At 34.8% G+C, this 22,421-nt stretch overlaps 1 protein-coding gene across 1 annotated transcript; it reads left to right on the top strand.

Moving 5' to 3' along the window:
- The first annotated feature begins 8,680 nt into the window (after positions 1-8,680).
- Positions 8,681-9,616, top strand: LOC127684380 (olfactory receptor 4C15-like). Its single transcript, XM_052181316.1, has one exon. It carries the CDS (start codon positions 8,681-8,683, stop codon positions 9,614-9,616), a length of 936 nt encoding a protein of 311 aa, XP_052037276.1.
- The last annotated feature ends 12,805 nt before the right edge of the window (positions 9,617-22,421 follow it).

Below are 22,421 nucleotides of genomic sequence, written 5' to 3'. Positions count from 1 at the left end.
AATGTACTCACTGTGTTGATAACAAGAACATATGAAGGCATATGAAAGATGCAGGTGGTGGGAGATAAAGTAGAAATGAAAGGGCACATATTTTATCAAATAATATGCATGTATAAAATTATCAAATAGTATAAAATCAAGCTTACACTTCAACAAAAACAACAAAAGAAATGAAATGATTCAAAAATACTGAGATCTACATCAGATTAAAATACTCATTTGCTCAAAAATCATTTTGTCATTTTCTTTTTCTTTTTTTATTATATATTTTTTATACAATATATTTTTTATTTACATTTCAAATGATTTTCCCTTATCTGGCTCCCCACTCCCTGAAACTCCCATAAGCCCTCTTCCATTCCCATATTCCTCCATCAACCCCTTCCCACTTCCCTGTTCTGGTATTCCCCTATACTGCCGCACTGAGTCTTTCCAGAACCAGGGGCAACTCCTCCATTCCTCTTGGACATCATTTAATATGTGGATTATATCTTGTGTATTCCACGTTTCTAGGCTAATATCCACTTATCAGTGAGTGCATACCATGATTGACCTTTCGAGACTGGGTTGCTTCACTTAGTATGATGTTCTCCAGCTCCATCCATTTGTCTAAGAATTTCATGAATTCATAGTTTCAAATGGCTGAATAGTATGCCATTGTGTAAATATACCACATTTTTTGTATCTATTCCTCCATTGAGGGACACCTGGGTTCTTTCCAGCTTCTGGCTATTACAAACATGGCTGCTATGAACATAGTAAAGCATGTGTCCTTATTGCATGCCAGGTAATCCTCTGGGTATATGCCAAGAGAGGTGTAGCAGGATCCTCTGGAAGCAACATGCCCAGATTTCTGAGGAACCGCCAGACTGATTTCCAACGTGGTTGTACCATCTTTCAATTCCAACAACAGTAGAGGAGTGTTCCCCTTTCTCCACATCATCACCAACACCTCCTGTCTCCTGAGTTTTTAACCTTAGCCATTCTGACTGGTGTGAGGTGAAATCTCAGGGTTATTTTGATTTGAATTTCCCTAATGACTAATGATGTTGGACATTTCTTAAGGTGCTTCTCAGCCATCCGAAGTTCTTCATGTGAAAATTCTTTGTTTAGCTCCATACCCCACTTTTTAATAGGGTTATTTGGTTCTATGGGGTCTACCTTCTTGAGTTCTTTGTATATATTAGATATTAGCCCTCTGTCAGATTTTGGATTGGTGAAGATCCTTTCCCGATCTGTTGGTTGATATTTTGTCCTTTTAACAGTGTCCTTTGCCTTACAGAAACTTTGTAATTTTATGAGGTCCCATTTGTCAATTCTTGATCTTAGAACATAAGCTATTGGTGTTCTGTTCAGGAACTTTTCCCCTGTGCCCATGTCCTCAAGGGTCTTCCCCAGTTTCTTTTCTATTAGTTTCAGTGTTTTTATGTGGAGGTCCTTGATCCATTTGGAGTTGAGCTTAGTACAAGAAGATAAGAATGTATCAATTCACATTCTACTGCATGCTGACCTCCAATTGAACCAGCACCATATGTTGAAAAGGCTATCTTTTTTCCACTGGATGTTTTCAGCTCCTTTGTCGAAGATCAAGTGACCATAGGTGTGTGGGTTCATTTGTGGGTCTTCAATCCTATTCTATTTATCCATGTGCCTGACATTGTACCAATACCATGCAGTTTTTATCACGATTGTTCTGTAGTAATGTTTGAGGTCTGGGATACTGATTCCCCCAGAAGTTCTTTTACTGTTGAGAATAGTTTTATCTATCCTGGGTTTTTTGTTATTCCAGATGAATTTGAGAATTGCTCTTTCTAGCTCTATGAAAAACTGAGTTGGGATTTTGATGGGGATTGCATTGAATCTGTAGATTGCTTTTGGCAAGATGGCCACTTTAACTATATTAATCCTGCCAATCCATAAGCATGGAAGATTTTTCCATTTTCTGAGGTCTTCTTTGATTTCCTTCTTCAGAGATCTGAAGTTCTTGTCGTACAGGTCTTTCACTTGTTTGGTTAGAGTCACCCCAAGATACTTTATGCTCTTTGTGGATATTGTGAAGAGTGTCATTTCCCTAATTTCTTTCTCAGTCTGCTTATCCTTTGAGTATAGAACGGCTACTGATTTGCTTGAGTTGATTTTGTAACCAGTCACTTTGATGAAGTTGTTTATCAGCTGTAGGAGTTCTCTGGTAGAGTTTGTGGGGTCACTTAAGTATACTATCATATCATCTGCAAATAGTGATAGTTTGACTTCTTCCTTTCCAATTTGTATCCCTTTCACCTCCTTATGTTGTCTAATTGCTCTAGCTAGAACTTCAAGAACTATATTGAAAAGATATGGAGAGATGGGAGCAGCCTTGTCTATTTGTTTGAAAATTTCACACATATACATAATGAAAACTGGCCACTCTCATCTCTACTCAACACTCTTCTATCTCCTAATTCTTATTTCTACCATGGATAGGATCTTAACTCATCCTCACAGTCTGATTGTTCTCCCTCTGTTCTCCTGAGTGTTTCTTCCTTGCTGGCTATTGTTTAGGGTATTATTATATTTACTCTTTATCCTCTGACTTTGTATTTGTAGTGTGTGTGTATTTTAAAGGAACTCACATTTGAGAGCTCCTGAGAAAAGTCATTTTTCTTGGTTAATAATCCTGGCAGAATGTGCTATGTAGGAGCAGAGACATCAAATGTCATTCTTAGCTGTGGAGTTTATGGTCTAGAACATCAAGGTTTCAGGAATGCTATACCTATTGGTTCAATAATGTTATATCTGCTTGAAGGGTAATTATTCACTGCCAGATTATATTTAAATCGTGTGCTACAGGAGGTAATACATAGTTGGTACCATAAAGTTGGTCAAATGCCTATGAATTGTGACATCATAGGTCTTTATGGAGAACCTACTACTATTCTCCAAAATGAATAATACCTTTTAAATATCTATATTTATATTTCTCAACTATTTGGTTCTCTTTGCAGTGTGTGGGCATTAATGCATAAATTTTTAGTTACATGTTGGGAATGAGTAAATGTTAAATGCTCCTAACTAAATGGGACACCTATATAAACCTTTCAGAGAGAAATTGCTCAAAATAGAGAAATATAGAATATAAGCTCTATGGGTTTGGTAGATATACTCTGATACAGTGTCTGCTTTTGTGATATGGCCATTTTAATCATGAGCAAGCAGCATCAGGTTGTGGATACCCACCCAACACTGGAATAAGATTTTTTTCAATATTCTGTTATGAATAGGGGAAGCACTGAGGAGCTTCTACCAATCTTGAATTTAATGGTTGTTGGAGTGTAGCTACCAGTAAGTTTTCAGTGGTTCAGTCATAACTTTCTATCCATGTTCATATGAACAAATATAATTAAGCTCACTGGTCAATAAAAAGATGTAAATATAAAAAGAGGTACTTGAAAAGTACCTCTATATGACAATAGGAACTGACAATTATATAGTCGATATGATCATAATAAATCGTGTACATATATGAATATTCAAAGTTAGTAAAAAAAGCCAAATTCTTACAAGAAATAAAAGTATTTCTATTAGTAATATATATATATACACACATATATATGTATATATATACCTATATATACATATATAGATATATTAGACTTTTTTCTTTAAAGAAAAATCTTTGATAATATTTCCCAAAATGATGAATATTTTTCTGATATTGATTTTAAAAATTCCTTGTGAGAAAAAGAAATTTTGTCAAATACTGCACAGAGACATTGAACTCCATCCATCATAGAATTGTGTTTGTTATTTGAAAGAGACAGTACACGAGAGTGTTAGCAAACAACCCTAATGTAATTTTTTTAAACTCATAACGTAAGTTTGGATGGTCAAAAAGCATCAATACTTTTATACTTACAAACATGCAGTAAAGTTTGTCTTAGAATCTCATGAGGACAGGCATTTTTTAAAAGCCCAAGGGGTCAGACAATCATTCTCACATTCACGATGTCTGGTTAGAGTGAAGGAGGAATTTTGGATTCCTCATTATTTTACTGTAATAACCATATAAATACAGCACTTTAAAAGCAGATATTGCATCCTCTACCCTCACTGCCAGAGCTACTCTCCTGCTGCCTCTTAGAAGTGGAAGAAAGTCCTGGAAACAAGTGAAGAGTCTTGGCCAACACTGATGGTCACCGTATCATAGAGAATAGGAGACATATACCTACATAGCTTTTGTAGAACTGACATATGGTAAGACTCAGAGGGAACATCTTCATTTTTCAGAAATGAGTCTAGGTTATGGTATTGATCTATTATTTAAAATTAAAATATAACTCTTTGTGGGCCTTTAATTGGTGTTTCATTTTAAGTAATTTGATAGTATTAAAGTAATTGTTATCAATGAAGTGTATAATATTTACTGTTTCTTTCTTAATAAAAATAACACTTCATAATGTGATCAAAAGAAAAGTATTTTTCTTTTGACTGATTCGAAATTTCAGCACAGTGTGGCTAGGTAGGCACTGCTTAAAATAATGGTGACATCAAAATTGACAAGTTATTTTTATATGACACTTAAAAACAGTGAATTTGGCTGGGTGTAGTGGCACAAAATTGTAACACTATGACCCCAGAAGGAAGCTGGAGTCTCAGGACCTAAGTCATGCCAAGACAGGGTAAAGTAGTATCCAACTGGGCCACAAAACCTGAGATTTTGTAGTTTGTTCTATCATATGACTATTTACAAATAAAGCTGTTCTGTTAACTATTTTGCAAAGAAAATAATAAAATATCTCAGTGAAAAATTAAAAGGTAAAAATGACTGTTTCCCTGAATGTCAGGTATAACAAGAAATACCTGAGATAAATTATTAAGTAATAGATGACATAAAAATAAAGTTCTGAGGGGAAATGTGGAGAACAGCCCATTGTCTATGGTGATGGCTTGGGAAGGAGGGAGGTGCTTTTAAGAAAACATTGGAAATCTGGAAATACCAAGGAATGAGTGCAATCATTCCCCAGGAAGTATTCCAATGGGTAGAAAATTATGGCTGAAGCAATAGCTGATTTTCCTCTTTGCATGTATGAATGAATGTATTTACTGCAAGTTTTGTCATAAATGTGTAGCCATTTTTTCCTTTGAGTAGTAAAGACATTAGGAGTAGTATTATAGGGTGATAATGTTAGTAATTGTAATTTTACAAGACTATTAAACAGTCCTATGTAGACATTAGGACCAATGATTAGGCTCAGAAACAATATATGAAAGGCAGTTGTTTTATATTTGATCTAACTGGTTTTCATGTCTTTTTCATTCTCCTTTGAAGAGCAAAGACCTTTTGACTCCACGTAAGTATGTTTCTGTCTACTTCTACCCAGCTTAAAAATTTATGATATACTCTACATTTTGATGTCTACATTATCTCTGCTTTAAATTAACTCTGGAACTTAATTCCCAATGTTTTGCTTCTTAGAAAAAAATGTTCCAACTACCCTGGGTTCTTTCACTTTTCCAATACATTTTAAATTTATGTTGTTAAAAGAAAAGACAGAACAGAAGGTTTTGAGCTACAACTTAATGAGTTTTACTTGATATTGCCCCAGTGCTTTAATAAGAGTTTATTTTCTGTGATTGTAAAATAAACAAAAATATGTTAGTTTTAACTAAATAAGAGGTTTTATGTATATTTAGCTTACTTTTCAACTATTAATAGTTTTATTTTAAAGAACTATATCTAGGCTACAACTACTGTTTAGGCTTATCATCTCATAAATTATAAAAAATCATAACTCATGATCACAAACCTTAGTGACTATGCTATACTGGCCATTATTGACTTCATACATAATTTAGAAAACTGTTTTCTGGCAAATAACATTGTCAGTTTAAATCAACACTAATGAGAATCTTAAGTAAACATAGAAAATTCAGCTAACATTTACTTAATTTTAAGTTAACATTAGGTTTTGTTTCCCTTAGACACTTTCACTCACTTTGACTGCCTGATTTTTTGTTTGTTTGCCCTAAAAGCTGACTATTAAAACCTGAATATCTGTGAGTGAGGACAGATGCTTCCCCATTTCACCACTGATTAAGACTGTTAGACCATGCTATGCATTGAAATTATCATGTTTTACAATAGCCCATAAAATCAAGCATTTTACCTTGTAAAAATACATACATAAAAACACTAACAACTTTGGCTATGGTAAAAGCAAAAATTTAATATACAATATTCTTTTCTGCTTTGAATCATTGTCTCAGATCACTTTTTCCTTAACATTCAATATCTCCTCCAATATTTCTGCTCCCATCATTATTTAGATAAGATTTAAAGAAACAAACTTTGAATGTCCCCAGGATTTTTAAATTTTGGGAACATCTAGTTCCACATCTATTCTATTAAAAATGGTAAAAGACGAGATCTGAGAAATAACTCTCAAGAATCCGAAGCAGTTTCTTTTTTATTCCCATATTTTGTCATTGTAAGAAATGTTAATTTTCAGCTGGGCAGTGGTGGTACACACCTTTAATCCCAGCACTTGGGAGGCAGAGGCAGGGGGATTTCTTAGTTCAAGGCCAGTCTGGTCTAGAGAGTGAGTTCCAGGACAGCCAGGGCTACACAGAAAAACCCTGTCTCAAAAAAAAAAAAAAAAAAAAAAAAAAAAAAAAAAAAAAAAAAGAAAGAAAGAAATGTTAGTTTTCATTAAAATATGTCATGCATGAACACCATGCCCTATGGTCTTACTCAGTGCTCATTTTTGTTCATCCTGACTTAGCACAGAATAACTGTTAAATTATGTGGTGAACACATAATCTATCTTAAATGCTTACTGCCAGATCTAGTGGCCCATTGATTATTATGTAGTGTGTTGTTGTTTTATATGTCATTGTAAATAGTGATTAGATTATAGAAAGTATTGAACAATTGCCCTAGGAACATCATGGAAGTGGTTGTTGAAATGTATGCATCTCTTCTTCCTCCTTCCTTTTCTTCTTCATCTGCCATCTTCAACTGAAATTGTATATATGCTCTATGTAAAAGCCAGTCATTAAAATCACTACCTTTCTCTACTGTGGAAAAATACATTAGAACTTTACTCAAAGATCTGTAATAGCACACACACACACACATACACACACACATACACACACACATACACACACACATACATACACACACACACATACACACACACACACATATATATATATACACACACACACATGCACACACATATATACACACACAAATTCATGTGTATTCATTAATAAAGATACTTACACCAAAATATGCTTAATAAAACATTTCACATATACCCAGAAGATAGAAATACATTTCACTCTATCATTTTTTTGTGTGTGAAATTTAGTTCCAGAGCTGCTATATTTGACTAAATAATCCACATGAAGTACCTGGATTTACAAGTGAGTGTAAGGGCAATGCAATAAGTAATATTTTAACATTTTCAAATTTATTCCAATAGTCCTTGGAGATACAGAAGTAATCTGTTTAGGAACATGCTTTTATATTAAATATTTAAACAATAGTTTTGCAAAGTCATATTTTTATAAACAAAATCTTATTGTATAAATATCTGGCAAATAATTAAATCTCAGAATTCTTAATGATATTCATTGATTAGTTTTCTTCTTCAGCTATGTATTTTTTTTACCAATTTTCATAGAGTTGGTTGGTCATCATGTCTTGATTCTCCATTCTTTCTTTACCTTGTTGTTTTTATGGAGATACCCAATCACACATGAACAATGCAATAACATGTAGTTCCTTTATAGACAGATGGAGCCTGCACAAAGGCAGCCTCTACTATGATAGTCCCATTTTTTTTAAAATCTCACTCTGCCTTGCTGATGGTCAGGAGAGGTAACGGATGGTGGAGCTAGAAGATCTTGAATCCAAGTTTAACCATCTTGTTTCTTTGAACTTAAAATTTTTGTTAACAGTTTTCACTTGTCATATATTGTTGATAAAGAAGCTGAATCCTATGTGGTTGCATTTCCTGACAACAGCATTATTTTTACAGAGATCTGACCACAATATAAATTGATGAAGTAAAGTAAATTTTCAGAATTTTTCTTCATTACCATTATGTTAATGGTAGGTATTGCTGTACTGAACTTTCTATGTTATGAAGGACTAATTACTTGATTTGAATTCTAATGCACATCATGCTTTGAAAGAAAATTTAAAATGTCAAGGTTTTCAAAGTCCATTTTATCTCTTTTTATTTTGGTAGATGAAGCTTCAGTTCATTACTGTAAACAACTCAGCCCTGCCTAGTCCCATGAAAATGGTAGACATGCTTAATAAAGTGTAGCCTTCGGTTTATTATTCAGGTATGGTTTCTAATGCCTTTCAATAGTTACTACAGAAAACATTTAGAGAATGAGGAAAGCTGAAATTTAAAACATGATTCTTTTTCTAACACAAGCCATATATTAAAAATTGTGGCTATTTTAAATTATATAATATTTTCTATCTCAATTATGTGTGACATCTAACCACATATTTCAAAAATACTCCATTTGGAATAGTAATAAAATCAATTATGATATATTTTGCATAAAGATGCACCATATTATTAATGCTGATACTCTAGATTTGTATGATGCATGTTTTTCTTATAATTGCAGAGTTTCATAAATACCCTATTCTTTTAAAGTCTTTTGGAGAATCATGCATAACCAGAGCTTTGTCAATGAGTTCATACTCCTGGGGCTTTCACAAAACCCCCAAACTGAGAAAATATCATTTGTTATATTTTTATTGGTCTATCTTGCAACTCTTGTGGGCAACATGATGATTGTGGTGACCATTGTCTACAGTCCTGCACTACTGGGCTCCCCTATGTACTTCTTTTTGGCATTTCTGTCCTTCCTGGATGCTTGTGTCTCCTCTGTTGTCACACCAAAGATGATCATGGACATGGTTTATGAGAGGAAGATCATCTCTTTTGAATGTTGCATGACACAGGTCTTTGCTGTGCACTTTCTTACTGCTGTGGAGGTCATTGTTCTTGCAGCCATGGCCTATGACCGCTATGTGGCCATTTGTAAGCCCTTGCACTACTCTTTCATCATGAATCGGAGGCTCTGTGGCATTCTGGTGGGGGTAGCTTGGGCTGGAGGATTCTTGCATTCTATCATACAAATTGCCTTTACTTTGCAATTGCCATTCTGTGGACCCAATGTCATTGATCATTTCATATGTGACTTGTTTCCATTGTTGAAACTTGCCTGCACTGACATACACATTTTTACGATTTTGGTGTTTGCCAACAGTGGGTCTATCTGCATAATTATATTCTCCTTTTTGCTTGTTTCTTATGGTGTTATATTGTTCTCTCTGAGAGCCCACAGCTCTGAAGGTCGTCTTAAGGCTCTCTCTACCTGTGGATCTCATATTACTGTTGTAGTTTTTTTCTTTGTTCCCTGTATACTAATATATGCACGACCTACATCTGCATTTTCTTTTGAGAAAAATGTTTTTGTGTTTACAGATGTCTTGACACCCCTGCTCAATCCTATGGTTTACACTTTCAGAAATAAGGAAATGATAAATGCCATCAGGAAAATGTGGAAGAGATTGATAATGGTAACGGATAAATATTAAAACTGAAATGGACACATGTACTTGCTGTTTAGGAATGAGGATTATTTGGATCCTTACCACTAATATCCAAAGCCAATTATGGCTGATCATTTTTAACTGACTGTGGGTGAAACAGAACCAGGCAGGTCCAGGTTTAAATTGGACAACTAATCCCTGAATAGCTCAGCTAGCTCAAGACTCAGTCAGTCACAGATCTTTTCTCAAGGAAATGACGTAGAGAAAGATAGACAAGGTTATTCAATGCCTCCTCATATTCTTCTGGCACATGCATAAGTTCCATCATTTCCTTCATGTTCACATACACACACACACACACACACACACACAAATCAAATAATTAATACTAGTGCATACTTAATGTATACAACTTAATTTAATCAACAAAGTAAAATCATATTTACTTTGTAAAAGTCCTCCATGATTACACCTTATAAAGAAGTACATGAAACAATTCTATAGATAATGCATTAACACTGTATGTGAGAAATTCATTCATGAGATTACACTTACACAATATGATTAAATAGTCAAATTGTCATATAAAACTTAAAGTCCATTTCAATGAACATATATACAATTTGAACTGGCTTTGGGAAAGATGCTGTGAAGGTTCACATTAAATTTTATAGTTTCACTATCATATATTTGTTATACACTTATACAACAGTAAAATAAAAAATTCTGTAACATAATTAGAAGTAAAAATGTACAGAACTATATATCCTTTTGTAAAACTCATTAGTTGTATAGATTTTGGAGTCTAATTAAATTTGGAGTGGAATACTTTTATTTGCAAATATTTTTACAATAAAGTTTTAAAGAAAATAAAAGGGTAAAGGCAAGTGAGGAATATACTCTCATAAATCCAATAATTTTGAAAGAAATTTAGATATTAGAATGTGTATTGAAATTGGTTGATGAAATAACCGTGTCTTGAAATTGGAAGAAGAAAGAAACTGAAATTATGTTATCATATTTCCATTATTTCCCATATTTCCAAGCAATATAGATTTTTAGTAACATTGCAAAATGTAAACTAGAATTTCAGAAAAAGAAAAATAATTGCAAACATTATATTAATTGTTAAAATTAATATGTGAAGACAAGATTTCTTTTTCATATAGAAGCTCACTCTATATCCCTAGCTGGCTATATAGACCCAACTATATTCACCTCACTACTTTTAAAACTATTTAAAACTGCATGTTATACTCTCTTTCCTCTGCATTTTCACCAATTGTTGTTAACTTGCTATTCAATATTGTTTCTATTAGAAATATTCAATAAATAACTTAGTAAAGTGGGCATGAAAATGCTAAAATTTGTTTAAAATTATAATCACAGATACAGAAATGTTAGTGTTTGATTGCTTACCATTACATAGTAAATATTACCAGATACTTTATATAATTCATGTTATATAATTATTTTGCATTACAACACTGGAATAAAATTTAAATTAACAGAAAATAATCCGTGTGTCTTGAACACATTCATTCTCAAGAGTTAGTATTTGTAAGATTTTTTTTGCTGCTGTTTCTGTTTATTTTATGAATCATTTAAGTTATGCATTTACTGAGTTAGGTTAATCAATTAAAAATACATAAACCATGCTTTAAATCTATTAAATGTACCAAACTGTGAAAGTTCAAGATTTATCTTAAGTTGTCACCTCAATGCTCTGTCCTCTCATATTGAATATTCTTTAATATCATCTATCCAATACATAGAAAGAAAATTTCTTTCACTCTTTAGACTTTATTTTCAGTTTTAAAACTTTTGACTCAAGCTTGGTGCACTCCCTTGTTATTTAATTCCACTATTGAGAATATTAGATGATTGAAATTGATTCAAGTACCAGGCTAGCATGTCTAAAGAGTGGGGAATTTCTTAAAAATCAAGAGAGTTATGTATTCTTTCTCATTCTCTCTCTCTCTCTCTCTCTCTCTCTCTCTCTCTCTCTCTCTCTCTCTCTCTCTCTCTCTCTCTCTCTCTCTCTCTCTCTCTCTCTCGTTTGGTTTTTCCAAGACAAGGTTTTTCTGTGTAACTCTGGGTGTTCTGGAACTCACTCTGTAGACCAGACAGGCCTTGAACTCAGAAATCCACCTGCCTCTGCCTCCTGAGTGCTGGGATTAAAGGCATGTGCCACCACCACCTGACTAGAGCTATGTATTCTTCAGAACAAGACCTATAAAGGGAGAAAAGCTCCCAGTATTGCAATTAAATTCAGGAAAAAGACAAGCATTCCTATTCTCTCTATTGCTATTTAATATAGTAAGGTAACTCAAGGAAATAAAGAAATATTGTATGGACAGTTAGTGACAGAACATGGAACCAGCAAGTTGATAAGCATCCAGATACACATGTAAGGGAATTTTTTATTAGTTTAAGCTTTCAGCATGCATGTGAGGATTTACCTCTATTAGGTTTATGTAGTGACAAGTTTTGAGAATTTATTGCTGATGCCAAGAAACACTTGCTGACAGGAGCCTGGTATGGCCGCTCTCTGAGAGGCTCTGCTAGAGCCTGACCAAAAGAGATATGGATGCTCACAGCCAACCATCGGTCTGAGCCTGGGCATCCTAATGGCATAGCTAGAGGAATGATTGAAGGAGCTGAAGGAGATTATAAACCCATAGAAAGACAATATCAACTGACTGGACCAACCAGATCTCCCAGGGACTAAACCACTAACCAAAGAGTATACACAAAGCAATCCATGTATTCAGATACATACATGTAGCAGAGGATGGCCTCATCTTGCATTAATGGGAGGGGGGAGCTCCTTGGTCCTGTGAAGGCTTGATGGGTGAGCATAGGGGGTTGCTATAGCAGTGAGGCTGGAGTGGGTAAATGGGTTGAAGAACAACCTTATAGAAACAAAGGGGAGAAGGGATGGAGAGATGTTATGGAGGGTTTTGGATGGGAAACTAGGAAGGAGGATATCATTTGAAATGTAAACAAGTGAAATGATTAATTAAAAAAAACACAATGTACTAAACTCCACTCCAAGTGGATCAAGGACTGCCATGTAAAACCAGACACACTGAAACTAATAGAAAAGAAACTGGGGAAAATCCTTGAGGACATGGGCACAAGGGAAAAGTTCCTGAACAGAACACCAATAGCTTATGCTCTAAGATCGAGAATTGACAAATGGGACCTCATAAAAGTTTCTGTAAGGCAAAGGACACTGTTAAAAGTACAAAATGGCAAACAACAAATTGGGAAAGGATATTCACCACCCCTACATCTGATAGAGGGCTAATATCCAATATATACAAAGAACTCAAGAAGTTAGATGCCAGGGAACCAAATAACCCTATTAAAATATGGGGTACAGATCTAAACAAAGAATTTTCACCTCAAGAAATTCAGATGGCCGAGAGGCACCTTAAGAAATGCTCAACATCATTAGTCATTAGGGAAATGCAAATCAAAACAACCCTGAGATTTCATCTTATACCAGTCAGAATGGCTAAGGTCAAAAACTCAGGAGATAGCAGGTGTTGGCGAGGATGTGGAGAAAGAGGAACACTCCTCCACTGCTGGTGGGGCTGTAATATGGTACAACCACTTTGGAAATCAGTCTGGCAGTTCCTCAAAAAACTTGTCATGACACTTCCAGAGGACCCTGCTGTACCTTTCCTGGACATATACCCAAAGGATTCCCAGACATGCAATAAAGACACATGCTCCATTATGTTCATAGCAGCCTTATCTATAATAGCCAGAAGCTGGAAAAAACCCAGATGTCCCTTAAAGGAGGAATGGATACAGAAAAGGTGGTATATTTATACAATAGAATACTACTCAGCAATTAGAAACAATGAATTCACAAAATTTTTAGGCAAATGGTTTGATCTGGAAAATATCATCATAAGTGAGGTAACCCAGTCACAAAAGAATACACATGGAATGCAATCTCTGATAAGTGGATATTAATTAGCTCAGAAGGTCTGAATACCGAAGGCACAAATCACATAACAAATGACTCCCGTGAAGAAGTATGGAGAGGGTCCTGATCCCAGAAAGGATTGATCTAGTGTTGGAGGGGAATATAAGGACAGAGAAAAAGGAGAGAGGTGATTGGAGAAAGGGGGAGAGAAGAAGATTTATGGGACATATGGGGAGGGGGGATCTGGGAAAGGGGAAATCATTTGGAATGTAAACAAAGAATATAGAAAATAAAAATATTAAAAAAAATTCTACATGAAGAGAAAAAAAACCACCACAGACATATAAGAATGTGCTTTTGTTTTAAACTCAAGTGTGGGGATGTGGGCCTGCTTCTATACTATTGTCAGCAGCTAAGCTATGATTTGTGCTGTGTTCTAGCAGATGTGTGGTTTTGTTAGCTGTAGATATTCCTGTAATTATGTGACATTTGGAATTCTGGGAACTGTTTTTTTTTTCTTTCTTCACATCCTTGCCAACACTTGCTGTCTCCTGAGTTTGTTTTTTTTTTAATTATTTTTTATTCGATATAATTTATTTACATTTCAAATGATTTCCCCTTTTCTAGCCCCCCCACTCCCCGAAAGTCCCGTATGCCCCCTTCTCTTCCCCTGTCCTCCCATCCACCCCTTCCCACTTCCCCGTTCTGGTTTTGCTGAATACTGTTTCACTGAGTCTTTCCAGAACCAGGGGCCACTCCTCCTTTCTTCTTATACCTCATTTGATGTGTGGATTATGTTTTGGGTATTCCAGTTTTCTAGGTTAATATCCACTTATTAGTGAGTGCATACCATGATTCACCTTTTGAGTCTGGGTTACCTCACTGAGTATGATATTCTCTAGCTCCATCCATTTGCCTAAGAATTTCATGAATTCGTTGTTTCTAATGGCTGAATAGTACTCCATTGTGTAGATATACCACATTTTTTGCATCCACTCTTCTGTTGAGGGATACCTGGGTTCTTTCCAGCATCTGGCAATTATAAATAGGGCTGCTATGAACATAGTAGAACATGTATCCTTATTACATGGTGGGGAGTCTTCTGGGTATATGCCCAGGAGTGGTATAGCAGGATCTTCTGGAAGTGAGGTGAGTCTGGGAACTTTTTAAGGAGGTTGTGGTTTATAAGTAGTCTTGGTCAAAGAAAAAAAAAAGCAAAAGGAACAAAGTTAGATCCAGGAATCTCTCTCTCTCTCTCTCTCTCTCTCTCTCTCTCTCTCTCTCTCTCTCTCTCTCTCTCTCTCTCTCTCTCTCTCTCTCCCCTCTCTTCTTTTTCTCCTATCTGGTGATTGTGGGTGAAATTGGGAGTGAGAAAAAGAAAAACCCACAAAGTAGCAAAAAAATAGCTACAGATTTATCTTGATTTTTGACATGTAAGAGTCACTTGAAAAGTGGGTAATCCTACTCTCTGAGTTTGAATATCAAACACACACACACACACACACACACACACACACATACATATATATATATATATATATATATATATATATATATATATATATATATAAAATTTTGCTTCTGGATTATGGATTCAATATTATCTCCTACCTATTGTCATGACCTCCCACTCTGAAGAACTGTATCACTGAACTATGAAGCACTTGAAGCATTTCCTTAATTAGGTAACAGTTGTTATGAAGTTTCATAGGTTTAGAAAGATTCTGTCAAGAACTATAATAGGGACCATTTGCACACTGGCTTTTCAGCATTATTTTGTATATTTACCTTTGCATTAGTTATTAGGTGTGGCCCAGAATTAAGGTGGGTCTTCCCACATCAAGTGATTTAATTAAGGAAAATCACTCAAAGGTATACCCACCTTCTTGAGCTTTACTTAATTCTATATATAGTCAATTTGACAACTAAGAATAGGTATCATAATCATGTTCTGAGAACAATAATAATTAGTACTCAAACATAATAGAATAATTCACTAGATGGAGAAACTTTCAGGATAGGAGAGATTCAGTCAGTGACATGAATACATTAAAACCTTTTACATGTAATTACATTATGTGTATTACTGTTTATTCTGCTTGTGTGTATGGATGCTATGTGTTTAGTGCTCACTGAGGTCAGGTGTTAAGGACCTTGAAACTGGGGTTACAAATGGCTATGTGATGGTTATTGTTTTTCTTCAACTTGACTGCATCTGGAATTAACTAAATCACAAGTGGCTGAGGACACATGTGGGCGACAGACTTTGTTAATTAAATCATTTTAAGTGAAAAGGCCCACCATTAATCCATATGTTCTAAGGTAGGAAGATCTGATTTTAGTTTGGGCTACACTTTCTGGTAGACACTTCTATAAAAATCATGAAATGAAAGAAGGAAATACTTGTTCTTTGTCTGTTTACTTTTACTCTCTGACAAATTAGTTTTTTCATTGGAATCCATACAATCTATAGAATCTATATGGGGTGGTGTACCAACTTATACTGAAGACCTGCTGAGACATTCAGCCTCTTCAACTGAAGAACTAACTACTGGATGCTTGGATTTTCTTTTAGTTGACAGCCATTGTTGGACTCGCTTGAACACAAACTCTAATCAATTCCAGTTTGTGTGTGTGTGTGTGTGTGTGTGTGCGTGTGTGTGTGTGTGTGTATCATTTGTCTAGAGTCCCCTGACTAATATACTTGTGAGCCTCAAAGTAGTTGCTGAAAAGTAGACACCAGTCTTCTGCAAATATAGTGAGTGCTATTCATCACTGAGACATTTCTCCAGCACTATCAATATATTTTTTATAATTTATCTATTTCTACATTAAAAAAGCAAATGGGCCAAAAAAAGATATAAAAAATAATAGAGATCTTAGAAGAAGGATCTCTGGAAGCTTAAAATTTGCTTCAAGTGGCATGTTAGCAAGACTAGAAGTTTTAAAGAAAAATGTCCAGGTCTGAACTGGACTAATACAATATCTTCCCTAAGTGCAAGATCTCACAGAAATTGATGTATTTGTAGTCCTTAGGGTGACAGGCCTCATCTCAAGCTTCAGGAAACCTAGGCAACATTATGTACATGATAATGGTTTTCTAGGCATGAAAGTTATAAGACATTAAGGGTTATGTAGTGTTGTTTCATGTTGGTTTTTTTAAGGTTTATTTATTTATTTTCTGTATATGAGTATACTATAGCTGTCTTCAGACACACCAGAGAGGGCATCAGATCCTATTACAGATGGTTGTGAGCCACCATGTTGTTGCTGGGAGTTGAAATCAGGATCTCTGGAAGAGTGGTCAGTGCTCTTAACTGCTGAGCCATCTCTATAGCTCCTGTTTCATGGTTTTTGAGAGAAGCCAAGGCCACACAATACAAGTACCAGGATCACTGAAAAAGATTCTGTAGGGCTATTTTCTTGAATCTGTGAAAGTGAAGCCCAAGCTTTAGTGGAAACCCCAGGGTGGTAGAAGATGGCAACAACCTGGGACACACTGATGACACTAGCAGGCAGGGAGTATAGCTGGGTAAAGAGAGTCTCCTTGTTCTGTTGGTAGCAGAGATGGATGGTGGGGGCCACTATCTCTGTTTTAGATCTCTGATGAGTCATCACATGACAGAAAACAAGAAACTGTAAGTTTATTATTGTTGTGATTTACGAATAGCCTTGCACTGACCACCAATCTCAGATATGATGACAGTTTATTGATGAACTGATCAACTTAATACAGGCCAATTGGACAGGACCACAAAGTAGACTTTGTAGCCAGACTGTGGTGTTCCTCTGTTCTTAGAGCAGGCTTTTTATGGGTCAAGAGTTCAAAAGGCAAGAAGGGAAGCAGTATTACATTTGACAAACTATATGAAGTATTATCAACTAACTTACAAGCTGTTTGGTGCTGAAAAAGATAAATGGAGTTGTGGACAGTAAATTTCCAGAATATCAAAAAAGCAGAGGATGCGTAATACAACTAAAATATTTTGGCATACTAGCAGAACCTTTTAGTGTCAGCTACAATGATTAATTGTGGGAAGTAGAAGAACTTCATCTCACTTAATGAGTGAAATGGAGATTAAATACAAAATGACTACAATTATGTTCAAAAAAGCAAACCATGTCACTATTTGCCTTGTTCAGTTTGGGCTTTGCTTCATTCTTCTTATTCCTGACTATCACACCAACCCTTCATTTTAGAATGGTAATGCTAATTTTGTGCCTTGTATTTGCAAAATATGTAACATCTTTTTTTTTTATTTTATGAGAACTCACATTATGAGTTCCTGAGAACACTCTTCTCTAATGGCTACTGTTTATAACTCAGAATGCCTTACAGGCCTTTGAAAAAAAATCCTCAAAGCTGTTGTTTAGATATCAGATTTGCATTCTAGAAAAATGAAACAAATTATAAAATTTACCCACTGATGTAATATAATGGCATGGCTGATTGAATACGAGGTAACAAACAATCTTTAGAATGGAACTGAGGCGTGTTGCATAGGAGGGAATACATATTGGTGATGTAAGCATGCTGAAAGCCTATGGCTTGTGAAGTCACAGGCCTTGGTAGGAATATGCTGCAACTGTTTTGCTAAATAGACAAGGCATCAAACTGCCACCTAATATTTCTATTTATGCATATTAAATACTACACCTCTTAATCTTGGATAGAGAAGCTTCTTTTTGCAGTAAAGAGGTGTTATTGCAGAGATATGCAACTCTTGAAAAGATTGAGAAGATTGTTTGATGCTTATCACTAAATGGAGCAGATTTATATGACCACCCCTAAGGCTTGTGAATATCATAGATAGATAAAATTATAGGACCTGCATGGTAGGCAGGAGTGCTATGATATATTTTGTTCTGAATATGTGTAAACTATTGACAAAATGAAGACATTACCTGTGTATACCTGTATAAGTCTGGGCCATTCAACATTCCATCTTAGCTTGTGGAGGCACTTGTGAGGACCCACCTCTTGTTGGAATGATATACATAGGTATTTATTGCTGGTAAAAGAGTGCCATTGTTTTTACCAGTAAGTTTCCCTTACTCCAATAAATAACTTCCTCTTCATTTCCAGTCAAGTAACTCCAATTAAAAGCTCATTTTTAAAGTTATGGGTGTGGTTCTTTGAAAAATTGGAAGAGAAATAGGGTCAGCACTAGTGGGAGGTGTATAAGAGAGAGGTATTAGTGGTCAATAGTGTAATAATTTTATGAGTACATATGTGAACTTGTCTAAAAGTATATAAAAACAAGGAATTCTCATAGGAAATACATAATGTCCCTATTAATATATCTCTTTATATATTTAAACAGAAAATGTCCTTTCTAGATTTTCCCAAAATAATACATGCTTAACTTGTAGATTTATTGAAAAATTCCTTGTGACAGAAGAAAATTTGCTTAAAATCTGCACATAAACACCATATTTCATATGTTATCAAGCAGGATTTTTTTCCTGAGCCAAATATTATTAAATAGAATTCATAGAAAAAATTTAAAAGTACAACCTAACTTTGGAGGTGCTTATAAGTATAATTAACTAGTGAAAGAAGTGAAAGGTATATAGAAATATAACTTGGAATCTCATGGGGGTAGAAAATTTTCAAACCCTCGGGATATTCATAAACAATCTCATAAAGTCATGATATCTTATGGAAGCATCTTTATATTCCTGTAGGAGTGAAGGAGGAACTTTGATATATTAATTTTTCTATTACTTGGAAATCATGATGAATTCACTCCTTGTGCAGCAGACATAGTATTGCCTATTCTCATTGCTAGCCCTGTTCTTAATTCTCTAAGAAGTAGACTGCCAGCAGAGAAGTTTTGGTCACCACTGAATATGCATTCTGCAAACGAGATTAGAAGATGGCTCTCATCAAAGTTTTCATACAACTGATCCATGGGAAAGCATAGAAGGTATAATTTTCACCTTCATAGATGATTTTAAATTGTAATAAAGTGACAACATTTGGATGTCATGGTCAGGAAACTATAAATCATTTGCTTTACAAATGTGTTTTTTTTCTATTTTACAATTTATTGGTTAATTTATTTATTTGCATTTTAGATGCAGCCCCTCCGCAAACCCCTCATCTCATCTTCCCACCTCAAAAAGTCATATAAACTCTTTTGCTCAAATTTCTTACCTCAGTAGATTTATATGCTTAGAGTCAATCTATTTTTTTATTAATCCATTTATTCGTTTATACTTTAAATGATATCCCCCTTCCTGGTTACCCCTCCACCAACCATCAACCCAGCCCTCCTTCCCCCCCTCCTTTGCCTTCTATGAGGTGTTTCTCCACCCATTCACTCACTCCCACCTCATCCCTCTAGCATCCCCTTATGCTGGGGCATCAAGCCTCCCTCTCCTCCTCATGATGTCAGATAAGGCTATTCTCTGGTGCATGTGTTTTGGTGTCCCGGATCCCTCCATTTACACTGTTTGGTTGGTGGTTTAGTCCCTTGGAGTTCTGGGTGGTCCAGTTAGTTGATATTGTTCTTCTTCTTTGGTTGCAATCTCCTTTAGCTCCATCAGTCCTTTTCCTAGTTCTTCCATTAGGGTCGCAGGGATCAGTACAATGGATTGCTGTAAGTATCTGCATCTGTATTGGTCTGGGGCTGGTAGAACCTCTCAGGGAACAGCCATATCAGGCTCCTCTCAACAAGCACTTCTTGACATCAGCAAGAGTGAGGGTTTGGTGTCTACAGATGTGATGAATTCCTAGGTCGGTAGCCTCTGGATGTTCTTCCCTTGAGTTCAGTTCCATGTTTGTCCCTATCTTTCCTTTGGACAGGAACATTTCTGGATTAAAATTTTTGGAATGCATATGTGGCCCCATCCCTTTACTGGTGCCTGTGCTAATGTGGTCTCTTTTAGCCAAAATACATTCTTAAGTGCCTATTATTTCATATGTTCCTTTCTAAATTATAAAATGTGTTTAAAATATGTATAAATGAATGCTTAATTTTCTTCTTAATAAATATAATATTAAAATACCTTCTTTGCTGTTTTCATATTTCCAGTGTTTTAATACAGTATCATCTGAAAGTAATTTATAATAGTTTTACATAATCATGCTCATTGTTAATATTTTAGATATTTCTAAGTTTCTAGTACCTTTAAGGATTGGTTTATTTTTATTTTATTTGAGTGCATGGGACACATATGTGTACCAGGTCCATGTCTGGTACTCAAGAAGATAATGAGAGGACTCCAGGAATTGGAGTTAGATATCATCCTTAGTCACTATAAAGGTCCTAGGAGACAAACCCAGGTCCTCTAGAAGAGGAAAAAGTGCTCTTACTCCTTAAGAAAAATATTCAAGCTAGATTTTTAATGTTTTTGACATATTTTAAGGTAAACTTTCTTATATGATTTTATTTCCTCAATTACATTTTAATTCTAAAATTTATTTTAATTAATTCAAAATTTATGACTGGAGTTTATATATCTATAATTGTTTATATATTTAAGATATTGACTTAAGAATTTGAAAAATAAAGAAAAAAAGGTTTACACATATATTAAATGTATTGAATCAAGCCTTTTATTAAATTGATAAAATTTGTAAGTCTCATTAAAAGTGACATCTTAGTGTATGATTTTAAGATTTTTCTTTTAAAAAGAAAAATCTTTTAAATGATTCAAATTTTCATCTTAGTTTGTGTATGCAAACACTGTTTTAAAAAATGCACTGACATTAATACTCATTACTTTTTATTTAGAATTTGTTTAATATGTTTATAAAAATGGGGATTTGATTAGTTGTGGTAGCATAAGTTTGGAATCCCAGCACTTGGAGGTGAAGAGTAAGATTTGCAGTTCACAGTCATTCTAGGTTACTTGAAGAGTTTGAGTCTAGGTGGAGCTATAACAGATGTTGTCAATCCCTCACCAGAATAGTCACCTAACATCTCGTCTTAAATGGACCAACAAGCTTCATGTATAACATTTTGCTCCTATTCCTATTATACATAAAGCTGTTTTGCTAACTTTTATTAAGTATATACCAGTTAGAGATTTTCATGTATGTATACAATATATTCTGGTCATATCTTCCTGTTGGTCTCACCCTCATACTAGATCTAGATTCACTAAGAAGTTGAAGGTGATTGTTTCACAATGTATTTGGTCTACATTTAAATTCACACACTTAAGACATTATAGGAAGTTGTAGGGCTTTTCACATATAGTTTCTTAATATTGTCTGCTGCTTTACTATGCGTGCATTAGTAAGGATTATTAATTCACTATAGATATGTTAATTTTAGCTACATAACAAATTCTATTCAATTTGTCTGAGCTTTCAACTATTCAGAATGTAATTCCTCCTAATAGATGTCCTTGACCTCTGGCTAATACAAATTTTCTGCTCCACTCTCTGCAGTGTTCACTGAGTCTTGGGTCTATGAGTTGTATTATTTTATATTACAGCTTATTATATTGTACATATTACCAGGCTGAATTGAATATGTGACAGTGAGTTGTTTTCTACATTTTGACTAGATATTAACTTTTAAAATCACATCCACATACTGCATTAACAATTGTGATTATGTTTATACTACAGTTTGTGTTATATCAATTAACATCTAATTATATCTAATTAACACCATAACTATGTGATCATAAACAGTAACTACATTGTACCCTTTTCACTATGGATGTCTCACTGTAAATTCAGAAATAGCTTTATTGGGAGAATAATACTGCCATTTTGTTTAGCATTAATGGCCATGCTAAGTAGAACAAGACAATGAAGCTAAGAGTTACTTAATTTTTAAAATTAACGTAAGGTCTATTTTCCTTGGAAAATCCTGTTCAGTTTGGTTTTCTTTGTACACAAACCATCTGATTTATGAGAACCTGACAATGTAAATGAGAGACTTC

Source organism: Apodemus sylvaticus, chromosome 5 (genome assembly GCF_947179515.1).
Source record: "Apodemus sylvaticus chromosome 5, mApoSyl1.1, whole genome shotgun sequence".
NCBI lineage: Eukaryota > Metazoa > Chordata > Mammalia > Rodentia > Muridae > Apodemus > Apodemus sylvaticus.
Note: the sequence above shows the minus strand (reverse complement) of the source record. Positions and strands in the feature narration are given on the sequence as shown.